At 32.0% G+C, this 19,885-nt stretch overlaps 1 protein-coding gene across 1 annotated transcript in view; it reads left to right on the top strand.

The window, feature by feature from the left end:
- Nucleotides 1-811: 811 nt before the first annotated feature.
- The window catches only part of ham (hamlet), a 242,068-nt gene continuing 222,994 nt past the window's right edge, over nucleotides 812-19,885 (top strand). The window contains exons 1-2 of the mRNA XM_089635989.1: nucleotides 812-1,041; nucleotides 1,580-1,716. Of these exons, the coding sequence (XP_089492115.1) occupies nucleotides 1,677-1,716 (40 nt within the window). The 5' untranslated portion in view covers nucleotides 812-1,041; nucleotides 1,580-1,676. The remainder of the gene's footprint in view (nucleotides 1,042-1,579; nucleotides 1,717-19,885) is intronic.

The raw sequence follows: 19,885 nt of genomic DNA on the forward strand, positions 1-19,885 counted from the left end.
AAAAACCGTACGTCGTAGCTTAGATAAACAGTACCAACGTATAAAACACCTCTTGTTTTCTTCCGTCGCTTTCGTTCTAGTATTGTTTCAGGAATTTTCTTCGACAAGTTTGTCGACGCCTTAAGAAAGGGACAGGGAACAAATTGTCCTTAGTTCGCGTTTCTCTTTTATCGTTGTTAATCTGCCGGAGAGTGAGCGGAACAGATATACATTTAAAGATTTCAACTGCGGAATCTACGGGGCACATTGTCAAAGGTAAAGTATTGAGTTTAAAAAATATTCTGTGCCGCTCTTCTAAGAATCTGTCGCGGAGAAAGGGAGACGGGTAGATTTCTCCAAAGGATAAACCGCGTTACATCCTAGAAGATAATAAAAAAATCGTTTACAGCGGAGAACTTTCCAGATTAGTTAGTACCCAAGACAATAATGAAATACGAATTTTTAAAAATTGTGAGAATTCTGTATCTATGAAGGATTTTTTTAAGATATTTTTTATTATTGAGGTCGGTCAACGCGCAAAAGGGACAGATACATTTCTCATGGGAAAGATTTTGTTTTACCAACATTATGAAAGTCAGCAAGGTAAGTATGCAAATGTGCGTGTTTACCGAAGAGCCGGCACGCCGTTTCAGGTCCTGTGACTGATGGCGTTAGGGGCGATAATTGCGCGGGGGATTCTTATAAGGAATGATTAATTTTACGGTGTTGCCATATACAAAGGTAAATTTTCAATTGGGAATCGGTGGTAGGAAAACAATCGCGGTGGGTTTGCGGCGGTGGACGGTTTGACGGACTGACAGCGGGAAGACTTTCCATTGGTCGCCGGGCGCTTGTCTCTTGTTTCTTGTCATTATCACCGCTTCTCTCTTGTCATGTCAATCGTCATTCGGAAAAGCTTTTCCTCGCTGCGGCCATAGTTCGGTTCCTGAAAACATAACCAAAAACTTTCAAGCGATTGTTTTCCCGCTTAAATTAACGTGCACTTATTTTGTATGATTTTGAGTGCATCGAGTTTTAAGTCGGCACACTGTAGTTAATATTGTGAGTACCTATCTATCATTAAAAATCTATTTCTTTAGTAATTACATGACAAAACAAAAATATTATTAAAATTTTAAAATATTTTTTCGCCAACAATTTCGATTTTTGAAAGAGGTTTTTTTTAAAAACAAAACAAGAACTTGCAAATCAGTCAATATTTTTCTTTATGCATCAATATACATTGATATAACTTACAATTAGAATAATATGAACGGGGGAAATAACTAAAATTCGTTCTCCACAAAATAAAAGTTTGAAGAGGGAGTGCGCCGAGCGAACCTTATTATAATCTATTCACCATTCATTCCTTCGCGGGTTGCCGAACCACACTTACCCATTGTTCTAACTGGAATTTGACAGCTGTCAGTTCGAACCTAACCTAAAAATTCAACTGACAGTTTTACATGCGATTGTTTTAAATTATTCATTGAAGTTATTTTCAGTGCGAATTGTGCTGTTTCTCAATACTCACAACTGATTAATAAAAAAAAATAAAAATTTATTTACTACAATATTACTACGGTGTGTCATTTTGTAGAGATAGAACATTTTCTAGATAGAGAAATATTGACAATTTTAAACAAGTAAAAACAGTGAAGAAGTTGTGAGGAAGACCAGAAGAAGTCCTCTGGAAGATGAGATCGAAGCCGGTAGCCAGAAGGCTGCCAGCACAAGGTAAGCGGATCTTGTAATTTGCTTTCAATTAATTTCATTCTCAAAATGCTGCAATTTTGTTTTCCTTCCGTCCATATTAAATCTAGGTACGACTATGAGCGTTTGTATTTTAATTTCAATAAGTTCCATACTAAGGTTTTGGAAAATTGAGTTTTTTCTATTCAATTGTTTGTGCATGATTTACTGATTAAATATAATAATGATTTTATTTTGCCTATGTTAGCACAATCATTTGTGTTATTATTTTCTCAGAGAAAAATAATGTATAGGTAGGTGTTGATAGGTGTTGCTATGTGTTGAAAATTATTTGGGAAAATTCCTGCAAATCGAAGTGTTTATACTTACACAAATCTACCTATCATCTACGAGTAGGTACCTACGAACAATAGGTTTATAAACAGGTACTTACCTGGGGTTTGTTAGCGAAAAACATCCTAATAATGCAATGGTTCTGGAATCATGTGTACACTTTGGCAATAAAATGTAGAAATTATTCAATTGGAGGTAAAACACCTTCATTACTATGGCATCACCAAACTACTCACTTTGATTGGTTCATCACATTCGCATTTGACAGTTTAAACAGGCATAATTCGATTTTTAACTATTTTTTAAATTTATAATTTGATAAATAATAAAAAAGTTTAAATATAAAATTGTGTTAGAAATTATGCATCTTTGGAAAAGTACCACTAATTAATTCTGAACTCAGTTTGGTTAAAGTAAATAATATGTATTTGGACCATTGTGTTATGCAAAAACACTTTCATTTTCTTATGAACCGTTTTGAATATCTGTCTAATAAAATTTCAGATTGTAGACACTTACGTAGTAGAATACGTTTTTAAAAGTTCTTTCATTATTTACTTTTGAAATTTTCTATTTTTTTTCTCATTTCAGTTTATTTATCAATTTAATTGTTACCTATAGTATAAATAAGTAACAATTTAAAAAAAAAATGTAAAACAAAAATCATGAAATAACATTTACCTATATTATATTATAGGAAAAAAATTTAATTGTTACCTATTATATAAATTAGGTACAATGCTTTGTTTCGCCTTTTTAAATGTAAAAATGGCAGTGCTTTAGTAAAATCAATCACCGTGAGTAGGTAGGTATTTAGATAAAACAAAATTCGTTTAATATAATGTATAGATGAAGTATAACGACGTTAACCATTCATTTTGGTTAAAAATGTTACCAATCAACTTAGCTTTTTTTATAGTTAAAATACTTATTTAATTTATAATCTGCATAAATATAATATGTTGTTGGAATGCTCATTGAAAGTCCTAAGTATGGTGGTCGTCTAAATGTAAAAAAAACCCCCCCCCTAAATTAAATGAAAACCAAAATCGACGAAAAGTTCAGTTGCTTGATCATTGTTTGCAAATAAGGCCATCCCCAAGTAGGTACCTACCTAGGTATTTTTCATTATTTAAACACACCTACTAACGAGGAAACCGCATTATTCACGCAAGTGGTATCGAAACGTTTGGCACACCCCTAAGTCCCTCGAATTCGTCTTTACAAGTTACAGCCCGTTCGCTCTTTAGCGATATTGTGTAGGGATCGGAAACAGGGTTGACTCCACTGAATAATAATAACACTAGAAGGACCTTTCTCGAATGAATGGAAACATCCCATTTGATTAAAATTAAAATTGAAACAGACAGTTCAACATAAATATTTTATAAAAAAATAACACGTTTCATGGGTTGCATAATTCATTGAAGTTTGCGCATAAGTTACCAAATATTTACAAAAAAAAATTAAATGATTCAAAAAATATGATTATCGAGAGTGGAGTTGAGAGAAAAAATGTAAAAGAAAACGGATTAAAAATACTAACTTATATTAGCTAAAATTAAACTGAATAAAATTAAACATATGAATTAAATGATAAAATGATAACGTCGTAAACAGTAAACAGCCGGGATGTAGAGTTTTAATTGACCTCTTGATTTATTTTTTTCTTCTTTATTCTATGGTCGACTAGATCAAATTTTCGATGTAGATAACAAAACGTTGTACCTACCTACTTACCTGGCGTTTAACAGCCAATGTAAAATAAAATCTTAAATGGCAAATTGGGATAGGAGCAGTTCTTAGGTATAGGAAGGTGTAGGTAGGTACCCACCCATGTCTCGTATATATTTCAAAGGTCAGGTTTTTTCGACGTTTGTTTTTAGAACTTAAATTGGAAGATTAAAATTAATTATCCCTAAATGCCCCGGTTTCTTAAAATTTAAAGATAAAGAAACCTGAAAATTTAAACTATAGCTTATTTAAATTTACTTTATTGAAAAAAGCACTTCAATGTTGTCTCTTTTCAAAAATACGTTTAAAAGTGTCTTATGGGGCTGAACTTATACTACGAGTACTCCATCTTACACCGATATGCTTAAAATTATATTTCAGTAGGAACCCGAATAAGTGATAACTTTAAAGAAAAAAATCGTTAACACTCCACATCATTTATTGATAGGTAGACGTAATCTTAAACTTTTTCAATTTCTAAGCAATCAGCCCCATTCACTTAGTGGTACGGAATAAAAACAGGAAGGGCGCTGTTATCTGGCAGGGGAGTGGGAAGGAGAAAAGTTAGAGGGGTAGTTTAGGTTGTACAAGTACAAGGGGTGAATATGGTTGACTAAATGACCTCCACTCACAACCCCAAAACTCATTAGATAATAGCTTTACTAATGCACGAATTAAATCCGCCGTTTTATTTTTCCCACATCCCGACAAGTAGGTACTTTCAACAGATCTTTTGTCTCAAATGCAAGGGAATGAATTCTATTATATATAATCTGAAATATGAGAAGTAAAAATCAAATGATTTGAGGAACATGCAAAGTATCTACGTAGGAATGTGCCTATTTGTGTTTTACAGGTAACTAATTTAATTTTTTCGGGTAATTTAATTTTGTTTTCTGATTTGCATCCTAAAAAGGGATAGGTGTAATATCATTTCAGTAATAGTGACCATCTTCAAATATTAAAACAAAATTTATTATAATGATATTTTCTTTGTTTAGCGTTATAAAACCTAGGGTCTCTCAAAACTTTTCAATTCGTTCTAATGTCTCTCCCGAAAACCTTTTGTCTCGCATTATTTCACAACTTTGTATGCCTTAGACCCACTAGCTCCGGGTAGTGTTACTCAAGTGAAGTTTTACTTGAAAATGTGACGTGTAACTCATAACTTGTCTTCTTTTTCTTGTAGACATCTGTGAGCAAATTACACAAATGAACATGTGAAAAAATTGAACATGTTCCTATATCGCTACACATTTCAATTTAATAAAATTTATGGTCGATGGTTCGTAGTTCTTTTACTAAACGAGTAACGCAATGACTTATCTATATACACACGAAGTACCAACTTATTTATACGTAGGTATTCAAGGAAAAGTCTCGCATCAAAATGTAGGTAGTTTCATCTGCTGTGACGCCATTGGTCGAAACTAAAATACGCCCACGCCAATGACAAGATATCAGGACAGTGAACAGATAGCTAGGCCACCAAACGATTATACCCTCTACTCCGTCTGTAATATGACCGGTTTTCCCCTAAACAGCGCTCGGCGTATAGAAGAAGATACGAGAGATCCCCCATCACCGTTGTTTGCCTGTTGGAAATGAGCATTATTCCAAGCTGCATAAGAACTATATTCGCTCCACGTTTAGATAAATGGAAGAAGACACTTGAAGATCCCTTCGTAAATAAATACGGAAATTTATATCAGAGTTGAAAGGTTGTATCTCACCCCATAGTGAGGAGGAAAATAAGTACTACTTGAATCTTGTTGGAATCATTATGGAATAGAAAAGAGTTTTGGAAAATATTTTACGTCTCTCCTTTAGAGGTGATGTTCATTTTTATTAGCAATAACAGGTACACTACATCAATAATTTCACTTCAGCCGCCGAGGGTTTTCTAAGCCATCAATCCAACTGAGGCATAATTATTATTTTAGCAAAACACGGAGAAAAAATGATCGCGTTAAAAAAGTAATTCCGATAAAATATTAGGCATTCAGAATATATAATAAGTTTTCTTTTCCTAATAAATATCATGGCGGAATGCGATAAAATCAGTATGTCATTATCAATATCAATATTTGTATGAACACGTGTTCCGCCGTCCTCATAAAACATTCACTTTTAACTGATGTTAGGAATTCTGTCAATTCATTCGTTAAAGGCCTGCATTCCCGTTTTTAACATGAAACGAATAATTTCACTAGATTTTTAATAAATTAACAGTATTGATATTTTGTTAGGAACTATGTCGAATCATTCGTTAAAAGCCTGTAATCCCCCTTTTAACAGGAAAACGAATAATTTGACCAGAGTTGTAATAAATTAACAGTATCAGTAAGTTTTCTCGGTGTAGCATTTTGGAGTTGTGATTAAAATCAGAAAAAATTGAAAGGGGTAGTCATATTTAGATAGAGCTTGATAATTATCAGGATATTTTATTAGAATAGGGCAAACATAATTTATGTAGAAAGATATCTAGGGTTCGACCAGGTGTGAATTTGATAAAAAGGTTAGATCGAGAACCTGTACCAAATTAAACCTAAATTTCAAACTTTATTCTACTTTAAAAACATACATGCCTATACTTAGATGTTACATTGGAATTTTACCAAGAATTAGTAGCAGTTATAAAAACAGTGATTTTAAATGGAAAATAATGTAATACCTAATTTCAAATTTTCGAACGAATCAATTGGACTTTCTTTATTATGGTAATTGTGGTATGATGAGATAACTCTCTGTGGGAGAATCAGAGTTAAATGAATGTATTCTATCATAACAACTTACAACATTACCCCATAACATTATAATTCTATGTATTAGGAGAACATAAACAATCCATTATGAAAACGTCTCTAAAATGAAGCCTTGAAAAGCTCCCTTGCCAACAGGACACGAGCTTTAGTAAATGAATCAATCCAGGCACAGAACAAAGAGTCTGTGATATTTACGGCGCAAATCCTCTGCGACTGCCACTAGAGAGTGTGTGTGTCTGTGTGTGCTCTGCTCAGGTGTGTGCGGGAGATAGATCTGTCAGCCGCGTCCCGTCTGCTCGATACAGCCGGCGCAGGCGCGTGGCATCCCTGGCATCGCATCCCTCCCCCCACACACCCCATCCCCCACACCACCTCCCTACCGCCCCCGCAGCATCCTCATCTCATTTCCCGGGCGTGGTCTCCATAGAAACTAGAACGTTCTACCTGTTTAGATCTAGAATCATACATTCTAACATTGGAAATTACTCTGATATTTATTTATTTATTAATCTTTGGGAAATCAACAGTTGAATTATATTATTTTATATTCTAGCTGTACCCCGCCACGCATTGCTGTGCCTCAGTTTATCTGTGCAGATAATAATGTGTGTTGCTTTTAAGTCCAACAGATGGCTCTGTTTATAAAAAATACATGGTTTATCTATCACAGATTAATATAATATAGGTATACCTACAAAAACACACGCATATTCGAATGTGTCAAAATGTATTTATTTAGATTGTACCAAAAATACAAGCAATTACAAATTTCCTCCTTGTGATTAGAAATGGATAGAATTAATAGAAACAATAGAAAAGTTATATTATAGACTCTTTTATTGAATTTTATTGCTCGCAATAGAAAATGTCCACTTTTTACATTATGTTATTGTGATTATTAAATAGTCTGTTTGATCTACATGATTGCACTTTGATTAGAACAGAAGAGCGTGTGGAGCGCGCAGGTACATTAACCTGAAATTTATTATCAAACTCCAATATGAGTTTATATTACACTCATTCATAGTTCCTACCCGTTACCTTAACCTATTTTGAATGTTGTAATAAATAGAAAAAGCTTTAGAATATTTAAATTGTTTGAGAATTAAATTATTATTGATCATTTAACGATAGGTATATGATCGTTCAGATTAGATAATACAGATAACCCATTTACGCGTGAATTACTTTTAGATTCCAAAAATTACTATTATACTATTGTAATAGTAATTTCTGGTATTTTATTTGGGAAACAAACAGTTATACAAATATATTTTAATACTAATCATTTTTACCAAGTTGCATAAACCAGTAAAGTTTCCACAGAAGATTTATTTTATATAGGTATAGGTAGAAAAACATGTGAATATAAATAATACAATACAATATAAATACTAACTAGTAGAAAAAGAAAATCTCCAAAAAAATAAAAATAAAAAGACTACAGATTCAACCCATACAAAAACAATACACACACTAACACTACTAAGTTTCCTGCGACGATCGAACGCTACTCTCTTAGGAATGCTATGAATCCTGCGAGGCTCGTATTGAACACATCGATATTTGTGCATAATCTATTAAAGGTGCTACAGCTTCTTCTTATAAATACATTTTCAAGATAATTAGTATTGCTCTTAGGAATATAAAATGTGTCCGGAGTTCCGGAGATCGAGTTACTCTTAATGGACATCTGAAATTAATATTTTGTAAAAGGTATGGGCTATCAATAAAATAGTGGATTATCTTATATAGCATTACTAGGTCTCTGATATCTCGGCGTTGATCAAGAGTTTTAAGGTTCATGGACACATTGTTTTCATCATTTCGCATGCGATAAGAGATATATTACAAAAAAAATTTCTGAACTCTTTCTATGTTTGATTTATAAGTAGAACTATGAGGGTTCCACACTATTGATGCATACTCTAGGTGGCTTCGGACGTAAGATATGTAGAGAATCTTAAATGTTTGTGGATTTTTGAAAACTGAACATACTCTAAGTATAAATCCCAGCATTTTTAAAGCCTTCGACGTAATATGCTCGATATGAGATTGAAAAAGAAGCTTACTGTCCATTAGGACTCCAAGATCTCTAATTACATTTACCCTGTTTAAGAGTTTGTTTTTAATTTTGTAGGGGTGTAATATTGTGTGTTTCTTTCGAGAGTAAGATATGACGCTGCATTTGTCTTCAGATTCCAGACATTACTATTATAATAATTTCTGGAATCTCAAAGTAATTTACTTGCGAATTACTTTTAGATTCCAGAAATTACTATAATACTGGTATATATATTTAATGCAAATCAAAAGATTTGATGATTATTGTACATGTATTATTGAAAACTTAGTTTGGCTTGGGTAAATATACTTTTGAATGTTTTCAACTGAATCGCACCTCGATTATGCTCGGTATATCAGTTATTTATTACCTACGTTATTCCTAGCTAATATTACTTTTCTAAGAAAACTGAGGATGCGATAACATCTTCCATGTGAAATCGCAAATAGAACAGAAAATTAAACATCTCATTCATAATATTGTGTTTTCATATTTAAGACGAAATAATCGACTTCAAAGAAGTCGCAAGGAGGAAGAAGGAATAAGGTGAATGACCTTCGTCATATTTTTGTACGTGCCTTTGGGTCCTAAGTAGACTTTTTCTTTGCGTAGATAGCTACTGCAGAAAAAAAGAATGCCTTCAGGTTTGTCTTACCGTATCCAGAGTAGAAAGATTTTAATAACTTTTTTATTCTAGAAAATATAATAGGTATATACCTTTACCTAGGTACGTTCTCAACTTCAACTTAACTTTCCTTAAAGGAAAAAAACATTTCGATGTTTGTCCTTTTATATCTCAGTTATGCCTTTTTTATTTTTGTATCCTAAAAGATTTAATTTTGTGGAAAATAGTAGAGTGAAGGTTTTATTAACCCTTCGTAAAAGTTTTCGAATTGGTAAAGCACGATAATTCGATCAAAAGTGTTGGAAAGGATAGCTTTAATCAACGTCACCGGGTTCTAATAGTTTCACGTTGAAGATGATTTCATAATATAATAAAATTACGTCAAAAAAAGATTTAATTTAAACAACTTTAAAGAAAAAAAAACTTAAAAAGTATCTGTATTGAAAACTTATAAAATAAAAACAATATCTAATAATTGCAGAAAAAACAATATCTTATAATTATAATAAAAAAAATAAATTAATAATTACAATAACAAATGAAATAATCAGTTAAAACCCAGTGTCAAAAGTCGTTAATGTACGGAGCAATGAATATATTTGGCGAATTACCAGAAGATAACATAAACAAATTAAAATTTATAATACGAAAACGTGTGATTGATTTATTCCAAAAATGTTTATTTTCATATTACATGTGCATAAGGATTGTAATAGGAACTAGATAACTATTTACCTATTTAAAATACCACAAATAAACAACACAAAAATAGTAAAAAAAACCTTTTATATAAGTAAAACCTCCCTATATACATAAGCACAGCGTTTTATTGGGTACACCACTAAATTGAAATACAGGTACAAAGTACCTAAATAATTTTAGAAATGAATGAATTTATTTTTTAAAGTTTTTTTCAGTATGACAAGGTGAATCGTGCAATACCAATCTGTCATATTAGATGACATGTTTTGTACCCTTTTGTAATGCACTTTCTCATTTCGTAAAACCATTTCTATGAAAATAGAAGGTAATTAAAAACATTATTTTCTTTGAAATGTTTGCATCGCAAGTTGTTCAACCTCAAGCGTTGCATACGTTGCGTACGTGGGATCGATGAGTCTTTATCTCCATCATTTTCATCCTTTACATAATTCACTGGTCGACTTTTATTATTTTAATCTCAAAAGATAAGAGATTAATTAATATGTAAGGCTCCGATAAAACTGCCACAGCCTCGAACCCAGACTAATAAATGCCATCTTGGATTTCCTACCAAAGCTTTGATAAACACATGGGTAATTTGCGCAATGAATATCTTAGGTAATTTTGCTAACGGGTTCCGCGTATTTAATTTATTACTTGTCAAGCCAAATGTGCTGCAGAATTTGTCCTTGGGGTACAACACTCATAACATGAGATCAGAACTTAAAGATCTATTTGATTTTAAACAAAAAGTTGGTGCATGTGCAGAATTATAAATTGGCTCAACAACTTACAAAAACATTGGTTTTATTGAATCGAAGCTAAATAAACAATTTAAAAATACTAGAAAGAATAAAATTTGCAGAAAATCATTAATAAAATTTAATGTTTTTTTGTTGATTCCTACCGGGATGTCATTTATTCATTTCCTACCTTTCTGGAAACTGAAAACTGAACTGAAAAGTGGAACATAGTACATAGTTTTGTTAAAATCAAGAAGGAAAATATTGTTAAAGCAGGTTGTTATGCGTTTTTGTAGGAAAATATCGTTTACCCTCTGTTGGTAGTTTTATGGTGGAACTTAAGGCGATGCACTACGTCGTATAATATTTTGAATCAAGCCGCTATTAATAACACACCTTACGTAGATCGCGATAAAGCTTAAATTCCCGTTTCACACCATCCACCTGTTTTGATTTATGCAGGAAAAAACATGGCCAAAAAGTGCCTTTTATTTTATTTTGTGGATGTTCAGGCACAAATATTTAAATGTTTTTGATAATTTTATAAATAACTTAATTTACCACATTATAAAATAAAACCATAACCGAAAATGGGTTCGTAAGTAGGAGATTTTGAACTTTAAAGCAGTTTTCATAGGCCTTACACTTTATTTTTTTCTGGGCTTATTAAAAGACTTATCTAAAAAATACTCGATTATTTTAAAGGTCAAAGGTCAAGGATGTATTCTACTCGCAGTATTTAATTAAAGCATCTGAAACATTTCTAGGCGACCAAATATTCAAACCAAAAACACATGATTTTAAATTACTACGTAGTGCATCGCCTTTAGTGAAAATATTAAAGCTATTTGTATATAGGTATATATATAAAAAAAAACTTCTCTGATTCTGAATATATAAGTTTTGTTATTTGTTATTATACGTAAAAGTTATAAATCTCCTTTTAAAAAATAATAAAACACCATTACATTAAAACACACTAATTGGCTTGCATTATTGAATCTACTGATTCTGACGTCATTGGGACACGGAACTCAGTCCACAAGTCAACATTTCACTGTGGTTTTGTATGGAGATTGAAACAATATGACTCAGGTTTTGTTTGTATTTAAATAAAACCATCGTTGTTGTTACTGTTGTTTAACATAAATTTGGCCCTCTTAAAATCCGTGTGGAAAGTAACGAAAATCTAAAAAGGATAGTCCGAAAATCTTCCCATAGTCGATAAGTAAATCATTATTTTACTCTGTATAATTCTGAATACGTAAGGATGTTAGGATGGGTCAGGTTAGGTTAGGTTGGGTTATTATAGGTTAGGTTATTACAGGTTAGGTTAAATAAAATAATAATGATAATAATAGTCAAATAAATAATTTATGCTTTTAAAGTAGGCACTATTTTATATTATTACGTTATTTTTTTTAAATTTTCGTTGTTCAATTGTCTCTAGCCGCTCATATCTGGAATACCGACAAAAGAAAATGTCATCAACAGAAATTATTCCGGCTGTCATCCCATACAACAAAAACTAATTTTCATTTTACGTAATTAAAAATTAAAATTTTCCCAAATGTTGTTAGATTCTTTTCATAGTAATTAAGGTAAATCAGAAGGATTCATTTAAAAATATTTCGTATTCTCCGTGTCCAGCGATTCGAATATTTTACTATATTAATTTACCTTTACCCATTTAGGCAATTATTCGGGAAAGGTAAAGTTTTACCCGAACAACTGTTATTTTTATTATGCCTAAATTGAACATTTTACTATTCATTAATTCCTTCCTGTTCCGTGTTTTTACAATATTTACTCACCCTCTCTCTGTGAATGACCTAATATCTAACTATTAAATGTAACTGTTGCTAGTATCACTTACACTGGGCGATGCCCAACAAATTCCGCCCGCAGGGCCTAGCAGCAAAAAACCCGCGGAGTGGGTTTTTAATATTGTTATGTTGCATTTATTTTTATGTTTTATATTGTTATAATGCATTCTTTAGCTGACAGAAATAATAAAATTTGAATAAATCAGTCGCCTGTAACAGTTCAACCATCGTCTTTATTAAGGAGCCAAATAATAAAAACTGCAAACATCAGAGGGTCACATAACCATGTTAGAAACTTGATAAATAATTAAATGGAGTTATAAAGACAAGAACAAGAGGCATTGTTCTGGTGAGAGAGAATGGTTGTGCAAGGGGCAACGATTAAGATTGCTGACCCATTAGTCTGCTGAAGGAACTAATAATATAATCCATTATTCTGCGGTAGGTCAGTTACCAAGATTTGTTAGACTTTGGTGAAATAATAAGGTCAACTTTGGCACATTAATTTCATGGCCATGTTGATTATATCTCCAATGCAAGTCTCAAAAAAGTATATTATTCAATGTATAATTCCATTATAATATTTTTGATAATTTGTCGTTTTAACGTAGTCAAAGAAGATAGTTAAATATTTTTTGTAAATCAATTTTGAGAAGTGAATCTGATTCGCTATATTGCATTGTTGTGTCAATTATTATTTTGTTCGAAAAATTTACAGTTTTCATATGAATTCTTTTGTTTGAAACAACACAAGTTAAAAAATAAATACATAATACTCGCATGTAAAACAGCTATTTTATGGGAAAAATTGAGAGAAAGAATATTCATTACTTTGGAGTGAAGTTGATATTAAACGTACTTTTGAAAATCCGTCCAAATGTGATTTTTATTTTATTTGTTTTGACAACATGGCTGATATTAATCATTTCTAAATATAGTTTCTTTTGTATTGTTTCAATAATAAGGAACTTAAAAATAACCTCAATAATATCGTTATTCAAACATACATTTTCTCTGATAGATAAAATACGAAAGTTTTTATAGCATTCAATGAATGTATCTTTTGCGGTAATACAGCTCAAATAATGTCTGCCTTTAATGCTTCCTGTTTGCATTGCATATCAAGTTACGAGCCACAGATTACCTACCTGCATTCTCCACGCCATTACCTCTAATAAGTATACCATATATACCAATATACCTACATTCACTAATACTAATATAGGCACCCGTGTAGTGTAGGTATCTGACTATTAGCTCCGTGTGCATTTACCTGCATAAAGTTGTGCAACGATATCAGTGTTTTGAGTTAGACGTGACATGCGTCCCTTGTTGTACGTTTAAGATATAATTTACGATCGATTGTTCTCCGTTTAAAAAAAATAGATTGTCAACCATACCTGTGAAAAGTACCTGTAATATAATAAATCACAATTTCTCAAACAGTTACTACTGCGATAGGTAAAATTAAAAATGATTAATGTACAAGAAATTAAATATTGCTTAACATCGAAAATTTGATGAAATACGCTTATAATAGTTGTCTTGTGTCAAATTTCGATGAAGGGCTTAATGATGCTAGTTATTCGGAGAACGTTCACAGCACTACCAAGCCAATCTTCATTAAAATCCAACTTATCAGTTAGATAAGCAAATCTAGCAAAATCCAACAGGTATAATAGATAAATGGCTGTTTTTGCACAAGATCAATGGTTGTTTTTATAGATCAGATTTGGCTATTAAATCAACTCTTTAATATGATAACTAGCGTAATATCCTTGATATTAGTATATGAACTCACCCATAGATGACACTAGAATTAGCCATATAATGCGTTAGCTGTCGAAAATAATAGTCCAGATTATCAATCTCAAGGTCAGGGTCCAGATTATTCCAACCGCCTGCTAAATAAGATGTCAGAGCCCATTGCAAATCAATGAAGTCCAAGGGTTTTGTTGAAGCCGGAGTATTAATTAAGAGTATGAGACTATCCCGGAGATACAACTAAAACATCTATCTTAAAAAATATGAATGAATCATAACTATCTTTATCATCTTTCTAATGTTCTCGTAAATAAAAAACTTCAAAAACAACTCATCTGTTCATTTAATTTAGGACATTATATTATGAACCAAAACATGATACCTCAAAATTCCGGCTGTATATCCGGTGTTCATTATTCTTCCCCGTCTTCCTCTGCCCTTCGTCGAACTTCCTCTATTCATCTCCGGGAAGATAATGGAACGTCTGCGGATGAAAAAATATTCGCAGATCTGCCGACAGATAGAACTCACATCCCAACCTTCTTCCCGTAGTCCTGTAGAAGGGACAATCCACAGCATCCCTGAATGGTGTTGTGGTGAATGCGAGGCGGATGGAGAAACGTTTAATGAATGGACTCTGAACTCTGAATGAATTCCCTTAATTCGTTTGTCTTTGTGGTCGCTGTGTCAGGATGCCTAGTATTCCGTTCGGGTACAGGGGCGAACGAATTGCAATGGAAACGTTTGCCCACTAGTTACATTCCCCAATCATTTTATTAATAAATAGCTTAGACCCAAATCATAGGATAGTCCGAATTCTTAACAAATCAGTTCCTATTTTGAAAATGACAATAAAAAATATTATCTCTTGCCCAAAAATTATCTAATAGGTATGTGCTTGTTAGCATTTCTGAATTCTTCCTACAATAATTTATAATGTGTAAAATATATATATTTGTAAAACATATCTTTAAAAAATATATAAATATATATAAAATATATTTTTTTTGTAAAATACACTTAAATTCAAAGTAAATTTAAGTTCACTGAACCAGAGTTACGGAGGACGTAGATATAGATATCCGAAACTAGTATTTTTGATAATTCGTATCAAGTTGGAAATAATAAATGATTTTCACGAACAATAGCCTAATTATTGCTAATTTATTTCAAATATTCATAAATTATTCGTGATCCTGTTAAAAACGGGCCTGCAGGCCCTCAAAGAATGAATTGGTAGGCTTAATGTTAAACTTTTAGTAAAAAAGAAACGTATTAACGCGATGTCGGAACACGCGTTCATAGAAGTCATTATGTGTCGTATTTCGTCATTATTTATTAACCGGGAAAACGCAGGTGCATGAACAAGTGTTCCGATATATTCGGTAAGTTTGAAAATTTCATTTGAACCCGGCCTCCTGTCTCGTTTTTAACAGGATTTTATTAAATCATTAATACTTTTTCTCCGTGCGTGAAGTAATTTTAATAAAGTTTTTATGTAAAATTTTGTTGCTACATTTGCGATGCTACATTTACATATTCCTTCAGAAATTGTCAGTATGATACTAATTTTGAAGTATCTAAGCAGCTATCCAAAGTGATCCATACCATTTCTGTTAGAAAAAATATTATGTACAAAAAGTGATTGCTTTTCAGATTTCACTTTTCGGGAATAAAAGTATAAAAATATGATGTCATACATACTCCTCTGTAGTTTGAAGTTTAGGCAAGGAACAAAGAAACATTGAAAAGCGGTGGCAAGAAAGTAAAAATGCAATTTAACGCCATTCATTAAAAATATCGATTGAAAATAGTTTTGTAAACATTCAACCATAATGGGTCGACTTCCAGTGGCGTGGTGGCTGGCCGCGCGGGCTGGGCAGACGCCCGGGATATATAAATGCTTTAAGGATACCTTTTAAACCGACCACGGGAATGTAGGCAGAATTATGAAGTAATATTATAATTAATTAATATTATGTAATGAAAACAGCGACTGCTTATATTAATGATATTGCTAAAATCACTGATCATCACAACCTTGTTTTGATATTTTCTTCCTGATGCTTATGTGCAATATGTCATTGTTATATTCAGATGCACGTAGTTTTAGGTTCTATTATCTTCTGTTATTTATATTGTTTCTCATTTTGTGTTACTTTTTATTTTATTGGATATTAGTCTGTTAACAAATAATGAATAAATTAAATAAATTTACGACCGAATTATTGTGAAAATCAAAACCCTTTTGAAGGTGTATACTAGAGGATAGCTACGAGTACCATACAAAAATCATGCTACAAAGAGCTATTGGAACTGGTCGGAATCAAATAATTACAAACTGGGAAATTTTAGAAAGTTGGTTGGAAATCAGTCAGTGGCTGAGTTGGAATCGCGTTTGGGTCCCACCCAGGGGTAGAGTGTTCAATTCCTCGGCTGGCTAAATCAAGAGCACAAGCAACATTTTCCGCTCACTGTGGTGGTAGTAGGAAATTTTCAAATATTGTCAGTTTATTCGCAACCCGGAAATCTTGTCTTTCTTAAAAGAAAAGTCTTGCCTATTCAAATATTGTTACAAAACCCATCTTAAGTCATTCAAACAAAATTTTAGTTGTAAAAGATTTTTTTTAAGCGGTGTGAAAATTACAAAATTTTCACTCCGAATTAAAGTGGAAAAAATATACCATTTACCAATCTTCAGGAACTTCTGTTAAAATCATTTAGTTTTTCACTACGCCACTGGTTAAATATTCATGTTTTGAAGAAAAATTTATGAAACATTCATAGGCAAATCAATTACGACAATAAATCAAGGAAACGAGGTAATAAGCTCTTGTTTTTATTCCCTTTTTTATACAAAAACAATACCCTTTCCTGATATTACTTTATATCCAAAATTATTTATCACCACCGCTCGGGAATGTTTTCAAATATGTCGCGTTTTTAATACAAATATCAATCGTAATACATTATCTAGATTAGAACGTTTTACATCGTTATTCATTCACGATGTAAGAAAAAATCGTAGAAATTTATTCTAACGATTTTCTGATACGGCGGTATTATAATAATTTACGCGCATTTTTAAATAAACGGCTAATTCTGATACATGCTTCAGGTAATTAATGTTCCTAAAGCTTGTTTATTTACACAAAAGTGCCAATTTTCTTCAATAAATGTATGATTTTTATTGCTTCGGTTTTATTAAGTGCCCTTTATTCCAAAGTCCGCCCTTTCGGTTAAGTTGGGCAGTAAAGTGAGACTATACAATAATTAAGATTGATCTTAATAATTCTTAAATACATGCGACTCTTGAATAACGGTTCTAAGGTGGTCTTAAATGATCGTTGGATAGGCTACTTTATGTTGTTAATGTGACTTTAAACGTAGGTAATTGTTAATACCAATAAGAGGTTCTGAACATGTCAGTTTTTTATGTGGTTTTGGTAATGTGACCTTTGTAATCTATATTTAAAGCCCTGAAATGGATTTTTTACACGCGGTAGGTCTAGGTACTTAACGCAGGTGACCTGTGGAAATCAAGTATACCTTGAAGGGTCTTGGAGTCTATACAAAACAAGGTATCTAATTTACTGACTTTATCCAAGGTTAAAAATGAATTGAAATTGAATATATGCAGGTAGCTAAGTAATAATTAAACAAAATAATTAAATTTGTACCGTTTTTATAAATTGTATAAAATTAATATGTCGATATATACGTATCGATATTTTAATTTTATTTTATGCGAATACTGCATAAGAGCCCCTACTGTTCCCAACCGTATGGAACCGCAGTGAGACTATGGCATTCAGAATTGGGGTATGTTTTAGGCTGAAGGAAGTGGAGAGGGGAAGGTGATGGAAAGAAAAAGGTGGGGAAGTAGGTACCTGGCTATTCAAAGCTGGTGATCAAAACGGATAAAGTCATTTCAAGCAATATTTCGATTCTGAATGGTGATCTTTCGCCAGGGTGATACTAAAGCATCTATTTCTCTAAACGTGTACTTAATAATCAGTGCCTTAAAGTACCGCTCAATCAAACCTTTGAAGGTGCAGTATCAAAAATACAAAGTGAACTTCATGAAATATATAAATGGTAAAATATAAATAAACGGATATTAAATTTAACTAAAAGTAAATTCATGGTGTTAGGTCAAAAACTAAACGAAGTAATTACCGAAAACATTGGCAGTCAAAATATAGAAGATTTAAAAAAAAATAAAAATATTTGGGCATTATAATATATAACAAATTAGAACTTAGTAAACTAACTTTGAAATGTTTACTAAAAAAAAAAAAAAGTTAACTTCTTAAGTAGGATAAAGGTAAATTAGACCTTAAAACGAGGAAAATGGTCTACAACACCACTGTAGCATTCAACCTGAATTACTGCACAAGTGACATTTCTTTTGAAAAACAAAAACACCTTAAAATAATGGAAATAATTTTGAATGGAGGCATGAGGTTTAATAATGTGCTGTAGAAGATACACTAGAATAAAAACAACGTAACGCCAACTCAATCTTCTAAGTGTGTTACAACGTTTAGTCTTTAATACCATAGTTTTGATATATAAGTTAAAAAAATAAAATATTATCAGATTACATGTTTAAAAGTGTTAGTATTAATAGTACAGCCCATGGCTATCCTAGGAGAAGCTGCAACGATTTTAGACTTCTTGACCAATTTATCGGTAACACAAACCAATATTTATCATATAGGTTTTAAAATGTTCAATGAACTCCCTGTAAATGTTAAAAAGGAAGTTAAAAGTCTTGCAGCTTTTACTGTGTTATGTCTCAATATTGTGTCCAAATATTTTACGTAGGAATTAGAATATTTTTATAGTGGCTTTAGAATTAGTTTGTACTAGATATAAAATTATAATAATCTAGCAATAAAATATTCAAAAACTTGAATAAATTGTAAAATACCTTACCAAAATTAATCGAATAAAATTGTATTTGTGCATGCCGGGTTTTGAACCCACGACTTACGGATTCGTAGCCAAGGATCGTAACAACTCAACCATGGAGGTCGTCAAATATTATTTGGACATCACATTGTTTACATTGGACAAGCATAGATACTTTTGGTTATGGATGTTCTATAATTACGCAAGTTAAAAAAATCTAACTATTTTGGAACACCCTCGTGCAGTCCCCTCTTACCCGGCAAATGCTCAAAGATATTGAGTGCGTAGCGATTTTTATTAATTGAACATTGTTCTTTTATGTTTTTTATTATTTACTCTCAGCTTCCTGTCCAATTCAATAATATTCAGTAAAATGAATTATTTTTTGATCCATCCAGTTAACCTCAATACAAGCAAGGGCCCCTTTATAATTATTTACCAGTAAGTTGGTTACTCTAAAAAAAGTGTTTAAATAAATTAGCATTATTCATAAATGCACACCGTACCTACAAGGGATTATGTTTATATTCTCAATGATGACTTCTGAGAAATACTTGTCGTGATCTTGTTCGTGATCGTTTCACGTCTGTCCACTGTCAAATAACTCATAAAAATATTACCTTTACAGTTTTCTTATTTAGGTTCATACAATATGTAGTAATATAACGCTCAAGTGCACAAAAACATTAGATAATTTGTCATGTTCAAAGTTACATATT

Source organism: Hesperophylax consimilis, chromosome 1, assembly GCF_061612785.1.
Source record: "Hesperophylax consimilis isolate HC1 chromosome 1, BYU_Hcon_1.0, whole genome shotgun sequence".
Taxonomy (NCBI): Eukaryota; Metazoa; Arthropoda; class Insecta; order Trichoptera; family Limnephilidae; genus Hesperophylax; species Hesperophylax consimilis.